Source organism: Vanessa cardui, chromosome 1, assembly GCF_905220365.1.
Source record: "Vanessa cardui chromosome 1, ilVanCard2.1, whole genome shotgun sequence".
Lineage (NCBI taxonomy): Eukaryota > Metazoa > Arthropoda > Insecta > Lepidoptera > Nymphalidae > Vanessa > Vanessa cardui.
The window spans coordinates 4,396,647-4,418,938 of NC_061123.1; the positions used below are offsets into that span (position 1 = coordinate 4,396,647).

The 22,292-nt window shown below is 33.5% G+C and overlaps 3 protein-coding genes across 9 annotated transcripts in view; 1 reads left to right on the forward strand and 2 right to left on the reverse strand.

The window, feature by feature from the left end:
• LOC124539311 (solute carrier family 12 member 4) overlaps positions 1–22,292 on the forward strand; it is a 448,925-nt gene that overhangs the window by 328,876 nt on the left and 97,757 nt on the right. Inside the window, exon 1 of one of the 7 annotated variants that reach the window (XM_047121693.1) lies at positions 18,133–18,260. The exons of 5 other annotated variants lie outside the window; for them this stretch is intronic. In XM_047121693.1, coding sequence (XP_046977649.1) covers positions 18,212–18,260 — 49 coding nt within the window. In that variant the 5' untranslated portion in view covers positions 18,133–18,211. Of the gene's footprint in view, positions 1–18,132; positions 18,261–19,597; positions 19,705–22,292 lie in introns of those variants that run through there. One more of the 7 variants, XM_047120446.1, reaches the window with a different exon arrangement.
• LOC124529644 (trypsin, alkaline A-like) lies at positions 1,688–4,682 on the reverse strand. The gene is made up of 4 exons (XM_047103508.1): positions 4,551–4,682; positions 3,887–4,055; positions 3,094–3,352; positions 1,688–2,023 (listed from the first exon to the last, which is right to left on the reverse strand). Exons 1-4 carry the CDS (start codon positions 4,594–4,596, stop codon positions 1,727–1,729), a joined length of 771 nt encoding a protein of 256 aa, XP_046959464.1. The 5' UTR covers positions 4,597–4,682; the 3' UTR covers positions 1,688–1,726.
• LOC124529570 (trypsin, alkaline A-like) lies at positions 5,579–7,543 on the reverse strand. The gene is made up of 4 exons (XM_047103379.1): positions 7,436–7,543; positions 6,907–7,075; positions 6,303–6,561; positions 5,579–5,914 (listed from the first exon to the last, which is right to left on the reverse strand). The coding sequence occupies exons 1-4, from the start codon at positions 7,479–7,481 to the stop codon at positions 5,618–5,620; spliced, it is 771 nt and encodes a 256-aa protein (XP_046959335.1). The 5' UTR covers positions 7,482–7,543; the 3' UTR covers positions 5,579–5,617.

The following is a 22,292-nucleotide window of genomic DNA, read 5'->3' on the forward strand; positions in this document are numbered from 1 at the left end:
GTTGGTGGAGATTTTCCTTGGTCATCCAGAGTCGAGTTCGACGCGAAGAGAGAGCCTAAAAGATCAGCTTTCTCTTTCGCGGTATGGGCCAATGACTCACCGTCCCTGTGCAGAGATGTAAAAAAGGGCTGACAGAAATTCCCTAAGACAGCCTTAGCGAGAGACCAGAACGCTCGTGTTCCTAAAGGGAGACGCACCAGTCTCTCGCCAATTCTGCCAATGTACTCCGTCTTCGCCCTAGCAATCACGTTTTTGAGGGACCTAGAGGCAGAGTTACATGCAAGATGTATCGGAAATTGAAGTATTTTAAATTCAAACGCAAATCTGTTGGGATCATCGGAATTATCCATTGAGTATCGTCGCGTAAATCACATTTTTCATCAATTTACTTACCACCAAACGCATATTGTTACAAAGTCTTGGTCGAAGGTCTTGGTGGTTCAAAGCATGATTACTACGCAGCCAACCTTCAGGTGTAAATTGTGGGGTGGTAAGCCAGCCACATCCAAGGAGTTTAAAAATTCAATTGGATAGTATGTGGCTTCATCTTCATTTGTTTCACAGTCAATTGATTTGAATAAATGCATTGTTCCGATGATATCATTCTGAATTATGTAGTTTGGGTCATATACATCTTTATTCTTAGCCACCATAATTGCACGCTCGCTCAACCATTCATTATTTTTGTAGTTAGTAATGATATTTGGGAATACTTTGTGGATAAGTTCGTCTTTCGATGAGACAAAGATACAGAAATCAATTCGCTCGATTCGTCGACCGGTACTCAATTATTACCTATAGCCAGAAATTGCTCAGAGAAATCTTTAGCATATGTATCATTGAGCAATGCAACTCTCGTTTCTTCACATAGCGCTATAGATCCAATATTTTGAGGCAAGCGTTTATTTTGTCGGCAACCGTTGATCTTGGAATTACTGGCAGTGTTTGGTAGAAATCGCCAGACGACAAAATCATTACGCGTCTAAAAAATATCGAGTCATTGAGTAGATCTTTCAATTTTCGGTTAAGGGCTTCTAATGCACGTTTATGCGCTATTGCTAATGCGGAGTTTATTGAAAAAGAACATGTGAGTTCTTCAATAGTGAGAACCTTTAACGGCTTTTCAATACTGAATGAGCCGTACTGGATCCTTCTAACAAAGCAACTGCAATCGCAATGTTGGATCTCACACGAACAGTGCCTAAAAGTAATGACATCACTAATGTCTTCCCAGTTCCACCAGGGGCATCCAAGAAATACAAACCAACATTGCCAGTATCACATTCATTTCACGATTTGGCGCTGGCATTCTTGACCTAACTAATAAACTACCGCACATAAGGTAACACATGTCTTCGATCAAGAGTAAAGCCCAATTATGTATCTTCTCATTCATCACGAGATCGTGATTTCTTGAACTGACTTTGATGTAAAATATCTTCTGACTTATGGCATTTTTGGTAACCAATAATGTGCGATTTGAGTACAGCTTCGGGCTTAAACGATCGCTTCTGGCTATTTTAAAACATATTTGATAGTACTATAAACCCATAATTGTTAAATAAAAGAAATCCTACGAAGATTTTTCGAATGTTTTTCTTATTTTTGATGTAGATTTTCAGTGTCATTTATTTAATATAAGAACGATACTACTAACACTTTACATTAAAAACTTAATAAAACATTGTTTTTAAAAAAGTATTTTTATTTATTTCGAATAATAAAATTAGGCGTTGTTTTGAATCCACGAAGAAAAGCGAGATACACGACCATTGACACCAGGGTAATAAGGCAAAGCACACTCCTCTCCCCAAGAGCAAATGCCGACGATAACGTCGTTATGTAGGAGAGGACCGCCTGAGTCGCCCTGGCATTGGTCGCGACCGCCGACATCCAGCCAACCAGCGCACAACATGCTGTCAGTGATGACGCGTCCTATCATGGCATATCGGCTCCTGCAGATTTCCTGGTTAACCGTCCAAATTTGAACGTGACGAAGCTGTTCGGAAGATGGTCCACTCACCTAAAAGATTATTCGTAATTTGATATTAAGCACATTATGTTAGGCAATCATTGACACAACAGTGTAATTCTTTGTGATTCTGAAAGAATTGACACTGTTTTTACATACATGGAAAAAATAATTCCAAAAATTTTATGGATGTTATAGTCAATGTCTCATATCAAAGCCTGATGTTTCAGATATCGAAGTTTTTCATAGAGAAAACATCTCCAGATTTTAGCACTAATTTAGTTAGAATAAAAAACTCAGTTTTACCGTGTATAACGATACAATTTGTCACATTAAATCACTCAGAAACAAAGAAGAAGCTTTGCAAAGTCACTTGTGTTAGAGTTTTTTGTTTGTTACACATTGTATAACTATAATTTAGGTAATAATATGTCGATTATTTGATTATATTGACAATTTTTAGAATATGTTGTAATGTAATATTTTAATTTTTCACGATTAATACTGACCGATTGTCTGATACTAGCCGGTAAGAAAGAGAATGTCAAGAAATCGAATGCGGCCGCAATGTTTGGTGATATTTATTTTATTAGTTAGGAAAAAATGAGAGTGAGAGGCTAAATTTAGATATAAAATACGGGATGTATTGTAAAACACGAACTAGTGGATAAAATGAATGTGAAAATAGTGCTAATAAATAAATCTGGAAAAATATCGGTATTTAAACTCGTGACCATCGTAAAACTTGTATTACGCGGATTCGAAATAAGTTTTGACACAAGTTTAGTTTCTTTGCTACGAAAATAACGGAATCAAAACAATATTGCCGCTCAAAAGGACAAAGCTTTGTCCGAATAAAACTGATGTAACAAATTACTTGGTACCGTCTGCAACCAACTACAGCACGACGTGCCTTTGTTCGTCAAATCAAATATAGGCACTACTAGGTATTGCTGTTTTGTGATAGAGTATGTGATGAGTGGGTGGTACCTACTACCTAACCAGAAGAATCGACATAAAGCCCCACCTTCCTACCTTAACTACATACGTCCATATACTATAGTTTAAGATACATACTATTATAGGAGGAAATAAGTACAAGAAGTTAATATAAAACTTACGTCAATTAGTCCCCATCCGATTGCCCACACGGCCTGGTTGTCAGCCAAATTGTAGTTAGGGCCCGCGATGCGGCCCGGACGCACGTTGTTGTTAAAAGAGAACTCCCCGTTAATTCTTAAGATTGCGACATCATAATCCACTGTAAATCTATCATAACTGGGGTGGATGAGGAAAATGTTGGTGGTATGCACAACACCACCGCTGCTGGCATAGGTGGAGCCAACTCGTACACGCCATTGATTCATTGTTTGTTGCAAGCTATAACGAATAACAGTTACTTTGGATAGGGTATAATAGTTATTTTGAGTGTAGATACAACAATGAGAGTGTATATATTATTTTATTAACACGCTTTTGGTAGCTTCACTTGTAACTATGTATGCAAAAAAATCTTGATATCTTAATTAGACCCAATTTCCTGTCTTTTGTTCTGATGACAATATACATGACTAGTTAAGAAACGTCTAAACCTAAATTAAGGTTATAGGCTCACACAATCAAACTGCAATTAAAATACAACAGTACTATGTATATGTGAAAACATTTAAGAAGTAATGTTTACTTTTTAACATTAATATTATGGTCATATGGCGAGAGACAAGAAAAATCCTGATATAATAGTGGTCGAGGCATTGTCGATAAAATACAGATCGTTCTTCATAAAAATCGAATGACGACTTTGTCCCTGACAATCATGGATGTCTCCTGAACACCTCACATCGCCATCATTCTTTTGATAATACACTCATTCAGCAGGTGATTATTTAACTTTCTAAATCAAAATATACTCACTGGAAACAATGGGCAGCACTGAGAACGGCTCTGTTATTTATAATAGAACCACCACAAGTATGCCAGAACGTTCCAGTGCCTGAGGATGAACGAATTAAAGCGGCACCAAATGGGTACCGATCGATCGATGTCACCGATCCTCCGATAATTCTTTTAGCAGTAGTGCTGGCTGAAAATGCACATTACATACATTTGAATAATGCAGCACTCCAAAAATATTATTATAGTTTTTTTTTATGTTGTTTTGGATAGCAGGAACTATAAAACCTGAATCAATACTTTTTCCAAGTAAGGATTTGTATACTCATCATATATTCTACCGCCAGACATCTATACTTAGTATTATTGTATTCCAGTTTTAAAGATGAATAAGCGTCGTAACTGCAGGCATACCTTGCCATCACAGTTCCCAATATAAGTGGCGCATTGGCAGTCAAATTTTTATACGGTAAAAGTGTATATAGGCACTGGTGATCCCTTACTATCCAGTAGTCTATTTGCACCTACTGAATTAATTCAGCAGTCTATGTCAGACAAAAAAAAACTTCCAGGGCATTTTAACCTTTATGAAATGATTAAATTAAATATGAACATGGTCGATCAATAAGCCACGTCTGTTTTACATAATTTAATTTCTACTTATTTAGAAAGCTAATTAACTCACCCACGGCCACTGCTAGGCCAAGGGCCAAAATAAAGACAGCACGCATTGTTTTGAAGTGACAATTACAACTTTAGTGCTACTACTACTACTCGAGACTCTTTATATATATCAAAACGGACTCGTATCGTATATTTAATAGGATTAATTGATTCTAGTAAAAAACAAATATCAGCATGACATTTATTTTTGCTTATATCAAGACTAAATCAATACATATAATAAAATCGTAACTGATCGAAATCTGTGCATAGAAGATATTTGAGAAAAAAATGTACCGGGGGTATTTATTAACGCAATAGATCATTCTCCAGGTGTTCCAGCAAATGCACAACAGTAGGATGACGTTCGTGAATTAGGGATGCGGATATACGCCAAATCGCTTCATTTCAGCTCTTACGACCATTTGATAGCGCGGAATTTCATAGTTGGTATTCGAGGATTCGATACCAAAAACCGCCATATCGCTGCCTTTCGTGACATATTGACAAATGTTTTTTATGGACTTTACTGAACTGCAATGCTTAACGTTGCGATCCGTTTTGAATGTTTTGGAAATAAGTGAAGAATATGGAAAAATCGAATTGTTGGGATCTCAGACCTTAGTGAGATCTAAATGGGTGCCAAGTTCAACGGTCAGTCCTGAAATGTATTTATAACTACATAAAATATTATTTCTTCTCATAAATTAGGAAAATATATTGTAGCCTAAGGTCTCACTTGGCTATTCAACAATATTAAAAGTATAATTGAAATAGAATAAACAATTGTTTTTGCGTTCATAGAATTTACAAAATAATACCTACATTTTTTGATCATTACAATTAGATGAGTCCTGAGCAGGCTATTAAAAAAAATTTGGTAGTAGATACTATAAATCCATAATTATCACATATAAAATATAAAAGAAATCCTAAGAAGATTTTTCAAATGTGCCTCGTATTTATTAGAGTATTGTAGATTTTCAGTGTTTTTATTTATAAAAAGAACGATACTACTTACACTTTACATTAAACCAAAAAAAAACATTGTTTTTATAAAATAATTGATATCTATTTCTAATTATAAAACTAGGCATTGTTTTGAATCCACGAAGAAAACCGAGATACGCGACCGTTGACACCGGGGTACTCAGGTAAAGCACACTCCTCTCCCCAAGAGCAAACGCCGACGATAACGTCGTTGTGTAGGAGAGGACCCCCTGAGTCGCCCAGGCATTGGTCGCGACCGCCGACATCGAGCCAACCAGAGCACAACATGCTGTCAGTGATGACGCGTCCTATCATGGCATAACGGCTTCTACAGATTTCCTGGTTAACCGTCCAAACTTGGACATGACGAAGCTGTTCGGAAGGTGGTCCATTCAACTGAAAGATTTTTCATAATTTAATTATTTAAACACATTATATTAGGCAGTCATCAAACGTTGAAGCGGTTTCTAATCGAGAGCATTTGCCTATATTGACACAACAGTGTGTTTCTGAAAGAATTCACACTGTTGTAACAATACAGGGGAAAATGTGTCCATAAATTTTGAATAAAGTCTGTAACCAACTCTAGCACGACGTGTGTGCGTTTGTCGAATCCAATATGGGCATTATATAAGCGTTTAAGCCATACTAAGAATTGCTGTTTTGTGATAGAGTGTCTGATGAGCGGGTGGTACCTACTAAATATCCAAAAAAAAAGCAAAATGCCCCACCTACCTACATATAAAACTAGGTAATAAGTACAAGAAGTTAATATAAAACTTACATCAATAAGTCCCCATCCGATGGCCCACACGGCCTGATTGTCAGCCACATCGTAATTAGGGCCTGCGATGCTGCCCGGACGCACGTTATTGTTAAAAGAGAACACCCCGTTAACTCTTACGACTGCGACATCATAATCAAGGGTAAATCTATTGTAGCTGGGGTGGTTGATGATGATGTTAGTAGTAAACACAACACCACCGCTGTTAGCATTGGTGGAGCCAACTCGTATGCGCCACTGATTAGTAAAAGGTTCCCAGCTAAAACAATTAACAGTAATTTTGTATATTAATACAAAAATGAAATTGTAAATATTATATTATTAAGATTTTATAGATTCAAACGAAGAAACTGCAATTAAAATACAAAAATACTATGTATATGTAAAAACATTTGAGAAGTAATGTTTATTTGGCAATGTCGATAAAATACAAATCTTACTGCAGAAAAATGAAACGACTTTATAAGGATGTATGTGTAAAGTATGTATGTTGTATGGAAGTAAAGGACTATGATGATTATTTCGGGAACTCATTCTTTTGATAATACTCTCAATAAACAGAGGGTCTATGTATGTACAATTTTCTAATTTAAAATATACTCACTTGAAACAATGGGCAGCAGTGAGAACTGCTCTGTTATTTATAATAGAACCACCACAAGCCTGCCAGAACGTTCCAGTGCCTGAGGGTGAACGCAGCATAGCGGCAGCAAATGGGTACCGATCGATCGATGTCACAGAACCTCCAATGATTCTTTTAGCAGTAGTGCTGGCTGAAAATGCATATTACAAACAATTGAATAATGCAGCACTCCTTACATATTACTACCTTACCGTACCATAATAGTTCCCATTATTAGTGGCGCATAGGCGATGTAGGGAATTGTCATTTTTATACGGTGTTAGTATCTATGGGAACTGGTGATTACTATACCTTACCCTCCGGATTACCCTTACTATCCGGTAGCTATTTGCATCTTTAAGTCACCTGTCTATGTTACACAAAAAACATAAGGGATATTTTAACCTTTATATAATGATTAACTTCAACATGAACATGGTCTATTAATGACGTAGCCACGTCTGTTTCAGATAATTTTATTTCTACTTAGTTAGAGAGCTAAATAACTCACCCACGGCCAACGCGAGGCCAAGGGCCAAAATAAAGACAGCACGCATTGTTTTATGTGACAATTAGAACTTAGGGCTATAACTACTCGAGACTCTTTATATAAACCAAAATTGACTCGTATCACTAACATTTACTAAGCTGTTAAAAGATAATCCATTTTATTAATTACTATAATATATCAATACGATTTAATGAAAAAACCCATTACGTATCCACCCATTTACGTATCATAAATTTTCTCTAACTCTTCAAATTGTACCTGGAATTAAACGGTATAGCGAAAGTTGATTTTTTATGGATGTTCGTTTGTTTGTATATACAATGATATATATATTACTCTATGGCAAAAAAATTACGTAATGGATTTAAAAAACTTAACAATTATTAAGCGTATGTATGTAAAAGACATAGGCTATAATTTATAAATATATGGTGTAAATTGTACGTGATATAACTATTTGCTAATTACTGTCTTTTTTAATTAGACAAAGATTGGCACAAAACGCGAGTGAAGCCGCACGCAAATCTAGCATTAATAAATATACCTATAATATCTGACTTTATAATTTTGTGACGATATATACTTGTATACATATATCTAACTCCTTAAACCGTGATTCATTCTAGTCTTTTTTATCGATATCCGTTTCCGAATATTTACACAGATTATGGATTTGTTAGGATTATTAATTTTATCGATTTGGAAAATTCCCAGTGGCCGATATAATTAATGTTTTGCTTTAATAAGCTTGTTGCAATATAAATCTGCTCTTGTCACTGTTTTTGCTTTCATACAAACATAGAATATTTTTCGTTTTGGTCTTTTTCTTAATCCAAGAAAGTTTTATTTTTTATATGTTAATATTTTGCTATAATTTTAACTGCGAAAATTAAATATTTTTGTTTCAAACGATATTTTTTTCTATTTCATGTGTTTAGACTCGAATATCTTCTATAGTGTTAGAAAAATGGAGCACATATGTATCTTGCAGATTGAATATAAAACCATATTTGACACTTTTGTGTCAAAGAATTTTTGAGTTATGAGGGGTCAAAAGTGGTTCCAAATGATTCTTTTAATATTACACACAGTGCTGCTCGCCAATTCTGTTACCTGAACTTAGCTGACACGCTACCACGTGTCTAGATTTTCAACAAAATATAATTATTTATTGAAAATACTGACTCTGCATCGAAATGTACTCATGCTAAAGTGATTAGAATATATACGTTGGGCTATCCATCTTATTTTTTGTTTAAAAATATTTCAGACACAATGTAATTTAAAACATGTATAATTTAAATGTTTAGTGGAAATTACACAACTGGATATTACACAACTTATACAATCTAAAAGAATTCTTTGCAATATATACCAAAAACAAAAACAACCTGTAAATTTCCCACAGCCGGGCTAAGGCCTCTCTCCCTTTGAGGAGAATGTTTCGAACATATAAATGGAACATATTTATTAATTATGCTAAAATTTATTGAAAAATAATAATAAAACAATATTTTTTTTGTTTTAATACTAAATTTATTACACTCATATATAACTTCCAATATATGAGTATATTTTTATGTAAAGCATAACAGTTGGTAGCTACTCAGTGTAAGCTTACAGTAACATAAATAAGTAATAGTGTTCAAAGGTATTTATTTTCAAAAGACTAAATTGTCTACCGCTGGGCTTAGGCGTCCTATCCTTAAGGGGTAGAATTAAAGCAATATGCACAAATTAAGCGCATAAATATTCAGTAGTGCTTGCTTTCGAACCCCCACTTCGGTTAAGATTTATGTTCTAACCACTGACCTAATCGATTAAGTAGATTATTTTCATGCAAATGTATAGGTTTTTACTGTTATTACATTGGTACATTACAATAGTATAATTATTGTATTCTATAGAACTATAGTCGACTTTCATTAGTTTTTGCTCAGGTGCAGTTTGACGAGTACTTCGTCGATCACTATGCACGGTGTATAGTACGAAACAACCTAGATGTAGCATCGGCAAATTCAATAAAAACGATTACTGCCGATTTATACAACCAATAGAAATTGCTCCCTGCCGCGCTGTCCCGTAGTTGAACCCGAGAGAGCAAGTGCATTTAAATCGACGTGTCAAATTGACGAATGTATTAGGTTATAGGAAATTACAAGTTATTACGTTTGTGTAAAGATCATATTCACAGAAGAAAAAATATTCATAATTTTTATAATGTACTTAATTCGGATGTAATCGGTTTTATGAATTTTGCCGATGCTACATCTATGTTGTGTCGTACGATACCTAATTCATGTTAAACCACACTAAACCGCTGTTACTCTTCAGACCATGATGGTCGAAGCACCCCTGTTTACGATCAAGATTATTTTATCAATATGTCGAGCTAGCCAAGTCTCGAATTAGGTCAGACATTACTTATATTTCCAGATATATCGTTTATATAATTAGTCACACTAAAAAAAACTAAAACAAACGAACATAATTAAATTTCTTCGTGTGCATGACAGCAACGGCAAACACTCCAACGAGAATATTTTTGTATCAATAAAGAAAATCATGAGATTATGTGTCATATTTCATGGTTTAAATGGTGGTCAAATATAAATGGAGATATCTACGTTCAGTTCTATATTATGATATCTGATCCACCTTTATATACTAATGAACCTCTTTCTATATCTGTTTTCCTCTACCTCAAGGTTGCCTGGAAGAGGCCACCTCTTGTACATCTTCCCTAAACGTGTCTATGTGATTTATTTACTGGTGTACAATAAAGAGTATTTTGATTAATGAAAATACACTAATGTTTTAGGGGTATAAGTTTTACAAAAAATAAGATTGATGTTGGTTTCAATTATACTTCTCGATTTAGAAAAAAACAAATATGTTTTACGCATTGCATGCGATATTACAACTATACACATTAATTATGTCAATAATATTATTAAAGTTATCAGCCTAACTGATAAGATATATGAATAAAAATTACGGTACCTATACTTTAAATTGAAAATTATTTTTTTTAACCATCAAATAAATAAAAATTATATTTCGTAATTCAAATAAATTATTCAATGGTAGGACAGTTGGGCCCGCGATTGAGTTTAAAAACAAAAAATATTGTTGCAGCATAAGCTACTCCTTAGGTCATCAGTTTTCGCCCATTGAAAGTCCCGTCAAAATCGGTCCAGCCTTTCCAGAGATTAGCCAGACCAAATAGACAAACAGACAGATTACATGATATTTTGTATATGTACCGTGTAATCATACGTATTAATTTAGAATAAAGAGATTATTTCAGTATTACAAACAGGCACTCCAATGTTATATGTATAGGTAATATGTATGATAAAAATAACCAGCTATAAATTTAAATGTAACCAAAAAGAAAGAAAAGGGATTATTCTTTCCATTTCCCAAACAAAGAGATTTTTTTTTAAAACAGTTTATAAATGACGAATGAGAAAAATACAAACGAAATGATAATTTCCTTCTTTTACATCTTTCTTTTCTTTTTTAACGACATACAACCCAGTTAATGGTGCGAGGTGATATTATTTATATCGTCTTTGTCGTTAAACAAAACACAACTTTTGATTAATAGCAACAGCCTGTAAAATCCCACGGCAGAGACTCTGCGCTGAAATATGTTTTAGAGCTTCATCAAATACGCTTCACCAGAAATTTTCGACAAATACTTTCAGATTCTTCACAGGCAAGTATGATGTTGATTATAAACAAATTAAGACAACAAATCGACTAGATTTGAATCGTGCAATCTTCAGTTTAAATCGTGATCTAGTCAGTGGTCTAACTCGGCTCTGATCTCGGATTAATATTTCAGAATAAAGTTGCTTTGAAACTAGACAAAGTTTTATATTCAAGTTTTGCACGTGTGTTAGTTTGTTCTATACAGACATTGACAGCTATGATGGAAAACTGGAAACTTGCAAGTTGTAATTGAGAATTATCTGCTATTAATAACATAAATAATAAAAACTAAAAGTAAACATATTTTCGCAACGTAACGATGGTTAAGATAAATAAGTGAGGTTGTTTTTTTAACTTATTTTTTATTGTTTTGGGGAACTCACTTTGAATTTCAATAATATAGTTATTAAGTTGTTGTATATAGCCTTACCTGTAAATAAATGTATCCAACGCGGAATTTTTGTAAGAATCCCTATTAAGCTATTGATAGTAAAATGTATAAATTAATCAAATAAATAAACTGGAGACTCTGCACTCGTTGTTGCTGTCGATTATATTTACCTAGGATAGAACCTCCCGCTAGGTAGGCACAACTTTGACAAAGAATTCAATATCCAACTCCACTGGGCGGCGTTTGGGAAGCTACGAAACATCTTTTCGTCCCAAACACCAGAGTATTTCAAGTGGAAAGTCGTCGCCCAGTGTGGGTTTCCAGTGACGAGTTATGGTCAAGATACCACGTCTCTGTTCCATTAGTAAGACCTAAGCGCAACATAAAAAGACTCGAAGTTACCCAAAGAGCAATCGAAAGGACTATAATCGATGTTTCCTTTCAAGACAGTGAATGCGGATAGCGTAGACCGGCTGTGGATATCCTTGTGGGCGGCCTTTGTCCGACATTATACGTCTTGAAATAAGATGAAATAAAACCTCACGAGTTTCATTAATATATATTTCTGAGTATTTTTATGAAATGTATCAATGAAGTGTGCCCGTCAGATACACAAGGGGGTATAAGAAATCGTCATGCCGTTAGTCGTCACGTCACAGCAATCGGTCTTACTCCCTAAGGGCCCTCATCGATATTTTACAATAAAAACTGTCATGTAAGTAGACCCTACAAAAGTTATTAATGCGTGTTATACCTTATATGTAAGGTTCTTTATAATGACAAGATATATTAGACTTAGATAATGGTGATTATCTTTATTGATGATAAGTGTAGTATATATAAAAGACGTACGTTTCTTATATTTTATTTTGAACATAATTGGCTAGTGGCTGGCTTAAAGAGCTGCAAATCTCGAATTCAAATCTGTATTCAAATCCATGTTTGTTACTTGGTTTCCTGCATCTTAACTTTTTCAGTAGCAGTCCGGATAATCGAAGTATTTAAATTTCCGCGCTTCGGAAAGCATCTGTCTTTTGCCTTAAAGCTGACCGGTCGTGTCGTATTTGAAGTTCTATTGGAAATAAAAATAAAGAAATAAACAGTGTACGTGTGTTTGCACAGTAACGTGCTGGTCTTCATATGAATTGAAACGAACAAATGGTTATTTCCATTACATTGACAAAATTAATTTATTAAACTTCATTTCATCCCATTAAATATAGTAAGGAGTGTCATCCCTACCACACCAGCCTAACTGCTACAGGCTGTATAAGGTCTATGATTCGTAGACTAGAGTCTCGATTCGATCGCGAAGCATCTCAAAGTAGTATCGACGGCATATTTTGAGAGAGCTTAACAACACAGCAATCCACTGATTGCTCACTCATGTCAGTACCTCTCGTAGAGGTAATTTTCCAGATAGACTCAGGCGACAAATGCACGTCCTGAACGACGTAGACAATAGCTTCACTATCGCAAACGAGCCATTTGTAGGGAAAACTACCACACTACACTTCTACCTCACTACCTCAAACTCACAGCGTCTCCGCCGGCGGAAACGAGGATCCAGATTAGCGACATCTCGGAGGCGGCCGAGACGTCAGTAAATTCAATCAGTGCTTAGATTCATTCCCCACCGACTTCGTTCTGAGCCGAGGTGCGATCTTATAGAAGACACCCTCAGGACGAACTTTAAATTTAAATCCGAGCCCCGCGCTCAACCTCAGGGACATAAGTTCTCGCCCGAAAGACCGGGGACGCCTTTGCAGCGTCAGTAGGGCCAACAGCAATACTTCACACAAAATAAAAAAAAGACTAGAGTCCACTTATCATCTCGCGCTAGACGGTCGTCATGCTGTCGGCACGTTAGATAATTAGTATTTCGCTAATTGTTATTAATGTCAGCTAGTTTATAAAAGTTATTGTTAAATTCTTTATTTTGATAAAACGTAAAATAAGAGTGTTTTTTCGGTAGATTGTTTTTTTAATAAATTACTACTTCTGATTCTTATAATATAATAAAGTCATAGTGTTTATTTTTCAACTGATTTAATAACTAATGAAATTCTATAAAAAATATAAGTAACTATTCCGACGTAGTACTATTGTAATGTAGTGCGTGTCAGGACTATAAAATTTTTCATAATAGATAATCAGTCGAGATGTTCAGTCTTTCAGTTACACACGTAAAGACGAATTTTATATATACGAGTACAAAGATATATATTGGAATATATAAAAGTAGGTGGGTATAGAAGTTTAATTACTAATAAGCGGTTTTATCACTAGAAAAGCTTTTTCTTCTTGATAAAATAAATAAACATATAAAAATAATGATTTATTTACATAAAGATTATGTAAATAAAACGTTAAGCCATAAATAAATCAAAATAGTTATTGTACAAGTCTTGACCGCTTAGAATGCTAGCAGCATTTCCCCCTTTGATAACAATTTCGATCCTTTGAGCAAAACAGGAACCACCCCTTCTGTCACCAGTCAAGGCAAAAAGGAGAGATGTTACAAAATTATAAAATGATCACAATTTTATAAACATAAAACGAAGTCCAATGACAAACAGTTTTTCTAAACTTAAAAAATACAATGCGTTCTTTTTGAGTTTAGAAATATATCTAGACTTTACATCCATCCGATGGTACTTGGTCGCAATCGTCCATAGACATAAGCATTGTAATATTACATACATTGTCAATATGCCTCCAATCTTGGGTAAAGCGTGTGTGTGCCCTATACGAGTACATCTACAACTATATTATCTTTTTTAAATATATATGTTGGTTATGTTACACAGCCGAGATGGCCCAATGGTTAGAACGCGTGCAACTTAACTGATGATTGCTGGTTCAAACCCAGGCAATCACCACTGAATATTCATGCGCTTAATTTGTGTTTACACTTCATCTCTTGCTCGGCGGTCAAGGAAAACATCATGAAGACACCTGTATGTGTCTAATTTCATAGAAATTCAGCCAAATGTGTATTCCACCAACCCGCATTTGAACAGCGTGGTTGAACATGTTCCGAACCTTCTCCTCAAAAGGGAGAGGACGCCATAGCCCAGCAGTGAAAAATTTACAGGATGTTATTGTTGTGTTACATACATTACTTAATCTATAACAGGTTAGGAACCAAAACCTAGTAAGGATTGGTACTTATGTTAGGATGAACCGCTTGTCCATTACAAAAAAATTAAAAGTATGTAAATTTGACTCCCTACAAATTAAAATGCAACAATAAGTATTGCTGCTTGACGATAAAATGTTATATGATATTAGGATGATAGCTATCCAGACGAACTTGCACAAAGCAGAAAAGCCCTACCAAATAATGTATAACCGAAATGATCAAGGCATTTGTGATTAAGTAGAAATTTATCAGTTAAAGAAAAACAGATACATAAATATAAATGTCTTATTTATTATATAACTCAACAAATATAGTCCACACAAGCTCCAATATAAATCAATTGATGCTTGATCATTAGTATTCGGAACGAAGACCGAGGACGATTTTTGAAATTTCTCTCAAGATTACCGGGCGCTGTACAGTAACACAATCCAATAAAGTGCTCGTATTTGGCACAGCTACGTATTCTGAATTTTGCCCGAATCTGAGAAATAATCGCGTAATAATAAATATCTTACATCTCCGACAAATACAAATAACGTCTTGTTATATTAAAAGTAATCACAATTTCGTATATTAAAATATATGACAATTTAGAAACATTTCTAACCCTTCCTTCTCAACTTCATACGAGAGAAAGAGATAGCAATATTTTTAATCTTCATTTTGTTCTGAAGTTGTACAAAAGAATTAGAATAGTACCATAAAATATCACCTAAATCAGCAACATGACCGATTTTTGAATCAAAAGCTAAACGAACCATAATATTGCCGTGTGAATTTTATTCATAAACCAAATTTTTAAGTTATAATTACAACATTTAAAATGCATTAAGTGTTGTGAATGTGATGTATGATATCATAATAATGATTCCGCGTAAAGATAACATGAATTGCGTGCAATTAATTTTGGAAACGGACTGCGCAAACATCATCGGCAATATAAACATCAAGATATGTGTAATTTGTGGCAGATCGTTATCAGTAAATCATGTGATTTGAATTATATTAAACGCGGCCAACAATGGGACGGTTATCGTCCAATGGCAGGCAAGTTATCTGAAAAGAATGCGATTGTTTTAAACAAATTTAAATAGTTTTTTTCGGAAAACGACCTGGAATATGTTCCAAACCTTCTCATCAAAGGGAGAGGAGGCCTTTAGCCCAGCAGTGGGAATTTACAGGCTGTTGTTGTTATGACCTATAATAAATGAAACAACTTCAACTACAACACATTTACACAATCCCTAAAATTCCTGTTTAATTCACCTTCCGTTAGAAATGATTTTGAAATTAATACTGGATCTATAAACACTGTGTTTTGAAACATGTTGTTTATAGAGATGTACTCAAAAATTCTTGTTTCACGTAGGCATAATAGTAAATGGACTACTTATAACTGGTCACTTTCGCTAATACACTCTGGAATTTTGGGAAGTCTGAACTACTTCAAACTCTGTCATTGGGCCGTCAACCAACGTCATCTATGTTTGTGTTTTTTCTATGACCTTGGTCTGGTTCGTTGACTGGAATATTCTGATAAGATTACCCATTTATCTTTAGGCATTATTTATATTTGTCAATACCAAGCAATTGAATCTTTGAGCTCGAATAAATGCATTATATCAAGATGAGAGTGTAGGCTTGATAAGCCGACACGTTCTTGCGTTGCATGTGTTCATGTGTAGCTCTCATGTAACATAACTTGTAAATGCATGTGCTGAGAACGTATTCTTTAGCTATGAATACTCGAACACCGCTAATTCTTATAAAATTTAGCATTCAGGTCTTTAGTAGTGCAAAATAAAGTAATGTAAATCAATTGTTCTCCTTAAATCCAGCACTCCAATTCCTCATAAGCACCAGTTCCTAACGTTATATCAATATCAGGTCATATTGTCTGAACGTTCAGAAAATCAGTAGCGTCAACCATTAAATTAATTTGTGTGATGTATGTCAATCATCTCGATGTCAGCTTAATTTATTTGACACATATTAATAAAATACCAATAAACTTGTAACATAATTTATATTGTTCGAAATAAATTTTATTTAAAAACTAAAATTTTGTTAAATGATCCCGAATAAATTAATGTAGGTTTACCTTGTTTTTTAACAAGTATTTCGAATTTTTAACCTAGCTATTCGGAACTAACAATTTCTAATATCTTACACGCATGGATTGTATCTTTATTTGCTTAATACCTTTTAATCCAGCGTTGATAAAGTATGATAAACATAGTAAAATAATGAATGAAAATTAATCCTTCAAAGACATTGACAATGTACGAGATACATAAATAATACAGAGCACAAGTGTGTATACAAACACGGTCTCTTAATTCGATGCAACGGTAAGCTGATACGAAGAGGCCTAACTAGCATCTATAGGCACAGCAAATCTGAGATATACTCGACCAAACGAAACAAAAATTATAATGTTTAAATTTTCGCGATTACACTTTGAAATAAAACTAGCTATAACGGATTTGAATCGCGTATATTAATTATTTTTAACATCCCGACGTTTCGAGCACTTTACAGCGTTCGTGGTCACGGGTAGACTCGACCCCGAGTAGAGTTAATATACGCGATTCAAATCCGTTATAGCTAGTTTTATTTCGAAACAAAAATTATTATTAATATTATTATTAAAATTGAATGAGATATCATTGATTTAAAAAGTTTTAATTATGAAAGTATTGTTTATTAAATAGTATTAAAAATGTTAATTAATGTTAACGTTCAGTAGATAGATTTTGTTAGCATTTATTACAAACCTACATTTTGGTTTTCGCGAGCAAAAATATAATTATTTTATAGATAATTTAATGTTTCCTGTAATTTTAAATAAATAAATAAAAATAAAGAGAGATGTGTCGTGGCACACCCGGTTGGTATGAAGTTGCTTTTTATTATGTATTAAAAAGAACACAATAAAATAAATTAATGTTTGAGAATCGTTCGCCCAGAGGGGGTATTTTTCCAGTTCACGTAAGGAAAAAGCCACGTAAAAGAAATTCGATTTAGTAACTTTTTAGCAGGTCAACTGCTTCATTTGAACCAGAACTATCAAACCAACGAGGCATTTAAACACTTATTTATTGTGGAGCCTAGTGCAGGCCGTCTACGTCATCAGGATCAACCAATAACTAATAATTGTTTTTTCCTAGCTACTGTTTTATATGAACAGTTAAGTTCTATTCAAAAATTTTAGAATGACTTCTTTAATCTTCCATCATTGCCACTGTACCTGTTGAGAATATCTATTTTATTCGCTTTACAATAAACACATTCCTTACTTTAAGTCGTAGCAGCTGATTGTAGAATGATTCACGACGCGCCTCGTTTGAACCTAAGTTATAAAATATAAATACAGATAAAACCCAATAAAGTACATAGAACTTTATAAATGATAACAGTATATTAAGAGCCAGTATTATTTTATAACTCAAGAGAATAGTATTTAATGTGATTATAAAGTGCTTCTAATAGTGTTTTGTTCTGTTCTGACAGCGATATGAACTCAAAGCGTGGTACCCAAAAATATAATTCAATTAACACTAACGGTAAGATATGAAACTTCAAATTAAAAAAATATGTGATAGCGTTCATCATCCAAATAACAATTGAAACTAAGCTTACAAGGGGTTTTGAACTAACATAATATGATAGCAATTATAACAGCAAGCTACAACCGATTACGAATGGAGCTAATGAAGAATCAGCAAAAACAAGCTTTACGATTACACGTTTCCAATATTAAAAACGTCATATGTTGCGCGAAGAACGATCTTACTTTTTTGTCTGAAAGTCCACATACAAAATTACGTTTAGATTAGCTTATTTTTCTTAACAACGCTATTGTATAATAGGGGATCTGATTATTATATCGTGTATGATATTCTGTCATTATATTTTATAGATTATTTTGTATATCTACAAATCTTACATATAAAGTTTTCGTCTACGTATTTTGGCGTCGTTCGTTTTAAAAGCAAACTGGGAGTCAATTTTACATGGTACATATCAAAATATATACTTAGCATATATTTAAATAAATTTATTTATGAAATTTGTCCCATAGAAAACGAATTTATTCTTATACATAATATTAATAACGTTGTAAATTCTGAAGGATATATAATAAAACACTTGTAATCAAATAAATTAATAAAAAGGGAGCGAAAAGCAGTAGCTGCGATGGTCATGATGGTATGAGAGGATTTTTTGCTGCCAAAGTATACGAATCCGTCTTACCCCAATACGCGCCTCTTAATGTTTCACATAAGAAAAGTTTGTTGGGTGTAATTTTATCTGCCCTCTTACAAAACTTACTTTATTTAATTTTTTTTTTTTAAATACAAAATCCCGAACCCAGTGAATATATTACCGTCATTCATATATGTATATGGAGGATATATTGATTTAAATAATTGTATTAACTAACATGACTTTGTATTTTTTAAATGTTGAAAAAGAGTAACTACTGTGTTTCTTGCCGGTACTTCTCGATAGAACCTCCTTTCCGAACCGGTGGTAGCTTCACTTAATTGTAAAATGACGATTCAAAAGTGCTTGTATAAGCCTACTTGAAGAAAGTTTATTTTGATTTTGATATATATAGACTTACGCCTAATAAAACATTCCATTGATTACAGACGGATGAATAGCATCGGAATTTTTATCAGACAGCAGATATTTTATATTCCAAATTTAAATTCAATCACAATAAGAGATTATATTAATTGCAACGATTGCTTTAATTTATATTCCAACCTCCTTGCTTCTAACCAATGAATAAAATCTTTGGTTCATGGCAGTTTATCAGTCACATGCCCGGCGATAACCAAAGGATAACCTACTTTTTCTCGTATAAATAAAAAAATCTATTATCGAAACAAACAGTTTTATAAAGTGATTGGATTACCTTTAAAGTGTATTGAATTAAGATGAGGTTGTTATCAGGGCAAGATAAAGATGGCGGTGCGTCTGAGTCGGCTCTTATGAAAGGTCAGTGGCTTGCGCTGGATGAATGTTGAATAATATTGCATATTTAATATTAATATGCAATATTAGTAGTAAACATTTATTTCACTACAATTATTATAAAGCAATACGTAAATCATTCACGTTATTTATCGAGTAACGCTCGCGTTATTTTGGTTAAGTTGCTAATTCTTCGACAAATATTATAAATCTATATAAAAATCCTGACATCTTGATTGGGATGCTATTTGATAGATAAAATATGCAGGCACACAAAACTACCAAATTAAAAAGAAAAGAAATGGACAAAACACATTTATAGAGATTATCAAGATTGATAAAAATATTTCTAAAACAATATATACAGCGTTGATATAAAACCTCTTATAAATTATAGCATGTATTAACGTTAACAATACGAAGATACATCTAAACATGGAAAATTCGTGATCCATTTGATAAGAAACGCAACCACGTTCTAAGGGTTTCAAAGACAGTTTATTTTGTCCACTTAATAAATATCGTATTTTGTTTTCTGATGTATAACATTACGTACTCAGGTATCAAATTAAGTTTTTACAGCAAAGCTATTAATACCTCGTTATCGTGCCAAATCAATTTCCGAAGGAAATGTGGATTGATGAATAGGGATGTTTTTTGTAGCCATAATAGCCGGATATATGGAACAAAGCGTAAACTAGAGAGAGCATAAGACAAAAAGCGTAAGACAAAGGCATTGCCTTTGTATTGGGTTGCATCAAATAATTACATTTTTTACTTTTAAACAACTAAACCCAAAAGTAACAAACTGTTCATATTTGACGACCTCCGTGGTAGAGTAGTGTGTACACCGGTTTTCATGGTTACACCATTCCGAGATCCTGGGTTCGGCTATCCGGCCGCCTTGATGTAGAAAAAAATGTCCATTGGTTTTCTATGTTGTCTTGAGTTAACAATGTTTGGAGTAACGACGTTACAACAAACAGCTAGCTGGTTACTTCTGATATTCCATAACACAAGTTCTCTAACTCCTTACATTGGAATCAGAGTAGTATGAATGATTATTATTATTTATTATTTTCATACTTATTTATAACGAATAACATGTACGTTACATCCCATTAATCTGACAAATATATAACGTCTTGAATTATAATATTAGATATACATATATTTCAGTATTCTGCAAGGCACAGAGTAAAAAATAACATAAAATGAAATTAAGATAGTAATTCAATTTGATATTAAATAAAACTAAAACTTATTTTGCAGAACTTGCCAAGTGATTCAGATTGCATATCAATTAGTCTGAATACGCGAAATAGCCTATGGATTTTTATCCTCCAATAAAATAATGTTTTTTATCAGATAAAAACAATAGCAGGTATTATGTTTACAGGGAAAATGTTTGCATATAACACGACAGCGGTATCACGGTCCGATACGATAACGGGATACACGAAATGTATAAAATTTACAATTGACTGTACTGAATCACGTACATGCACAATATTCTATAGGCAGTGGTGTGCGTGTGTGTTTTCAATGTGTGTGTGGTAAGGGTTGGCTTAGAGGGTTAGCTTTCACCACGTTTCTCCAACACGAGAATAGTGTAGATTAACAGTCGACATATACAGTTTTCGTCACGATAACCCCGATAATAACAAAAACAGCATCAATATAATACTTACCAAAGAAAACCTTACAAAAAAATCATCTAATTTAACACTTCTATAGCTCAAATATATAAATAATTTTATTGGAATATACCTACTAATAAATATCCCATAAATTTCTCTCTTCTTGACAGCGGCTGGAAACATAGTTATGTCGACTTCGCCCAAGTTATAATAAAAGCAACTCAAACAAAACAATTCCTAAATGGATCCTAAATCAAAGTTTTAGAGGCGAAACGGTATATTTCGGTATATGGCAACAAGTTTGAATGCCCGTATCGAAACTTCTTGTACAATTTGCTCATTAAATTTGCTGATATTTCATTAATAACTTCGTTACGTTTAATGAGTTGTCAAGAAATTAAATGTGTAGTAATGTAGGCATTAATATATACTTTCTATTTATGTAAACATCCTACCAACGAATTGTTGAAAGAAAATTGTTACCATAGACAAAATATAAAAGTAATATTGAAGATTGCTCTAATAATGTGTTCGTTTCGTTATATCTATCATTGTCTCAAAATAGAAAATTTTTTTTCCTATTAAATATAAAATAATATTCAATTTAGAAATCTCAAAGCAGAGCTTATATAGCCTATTTCACAGATAATAATTATAAGTGGCCAAGTAATATGTGCACAGACACAAAAATAACATTTTCAAGGACAAACAAATAGTTGATTTAATAAACACTTTAAAATTTGTAATAACGCTGAGATATTTAATTTAAAAAATGTTCTAACGGACAGGCAAACAGACATAAATAAATAATTAAATTCGCATTCATAGTATCATTACAGATTACTGGATGGTATGTCTATTAATTATTACTACAAAATCAATTACAAAAGTTTAATATCAAACATTTAATTGAATATTTCCTCTGCCAATTTCAGCGCGAAGTCTTTGTACAATTGTTACAATTATTTTCAT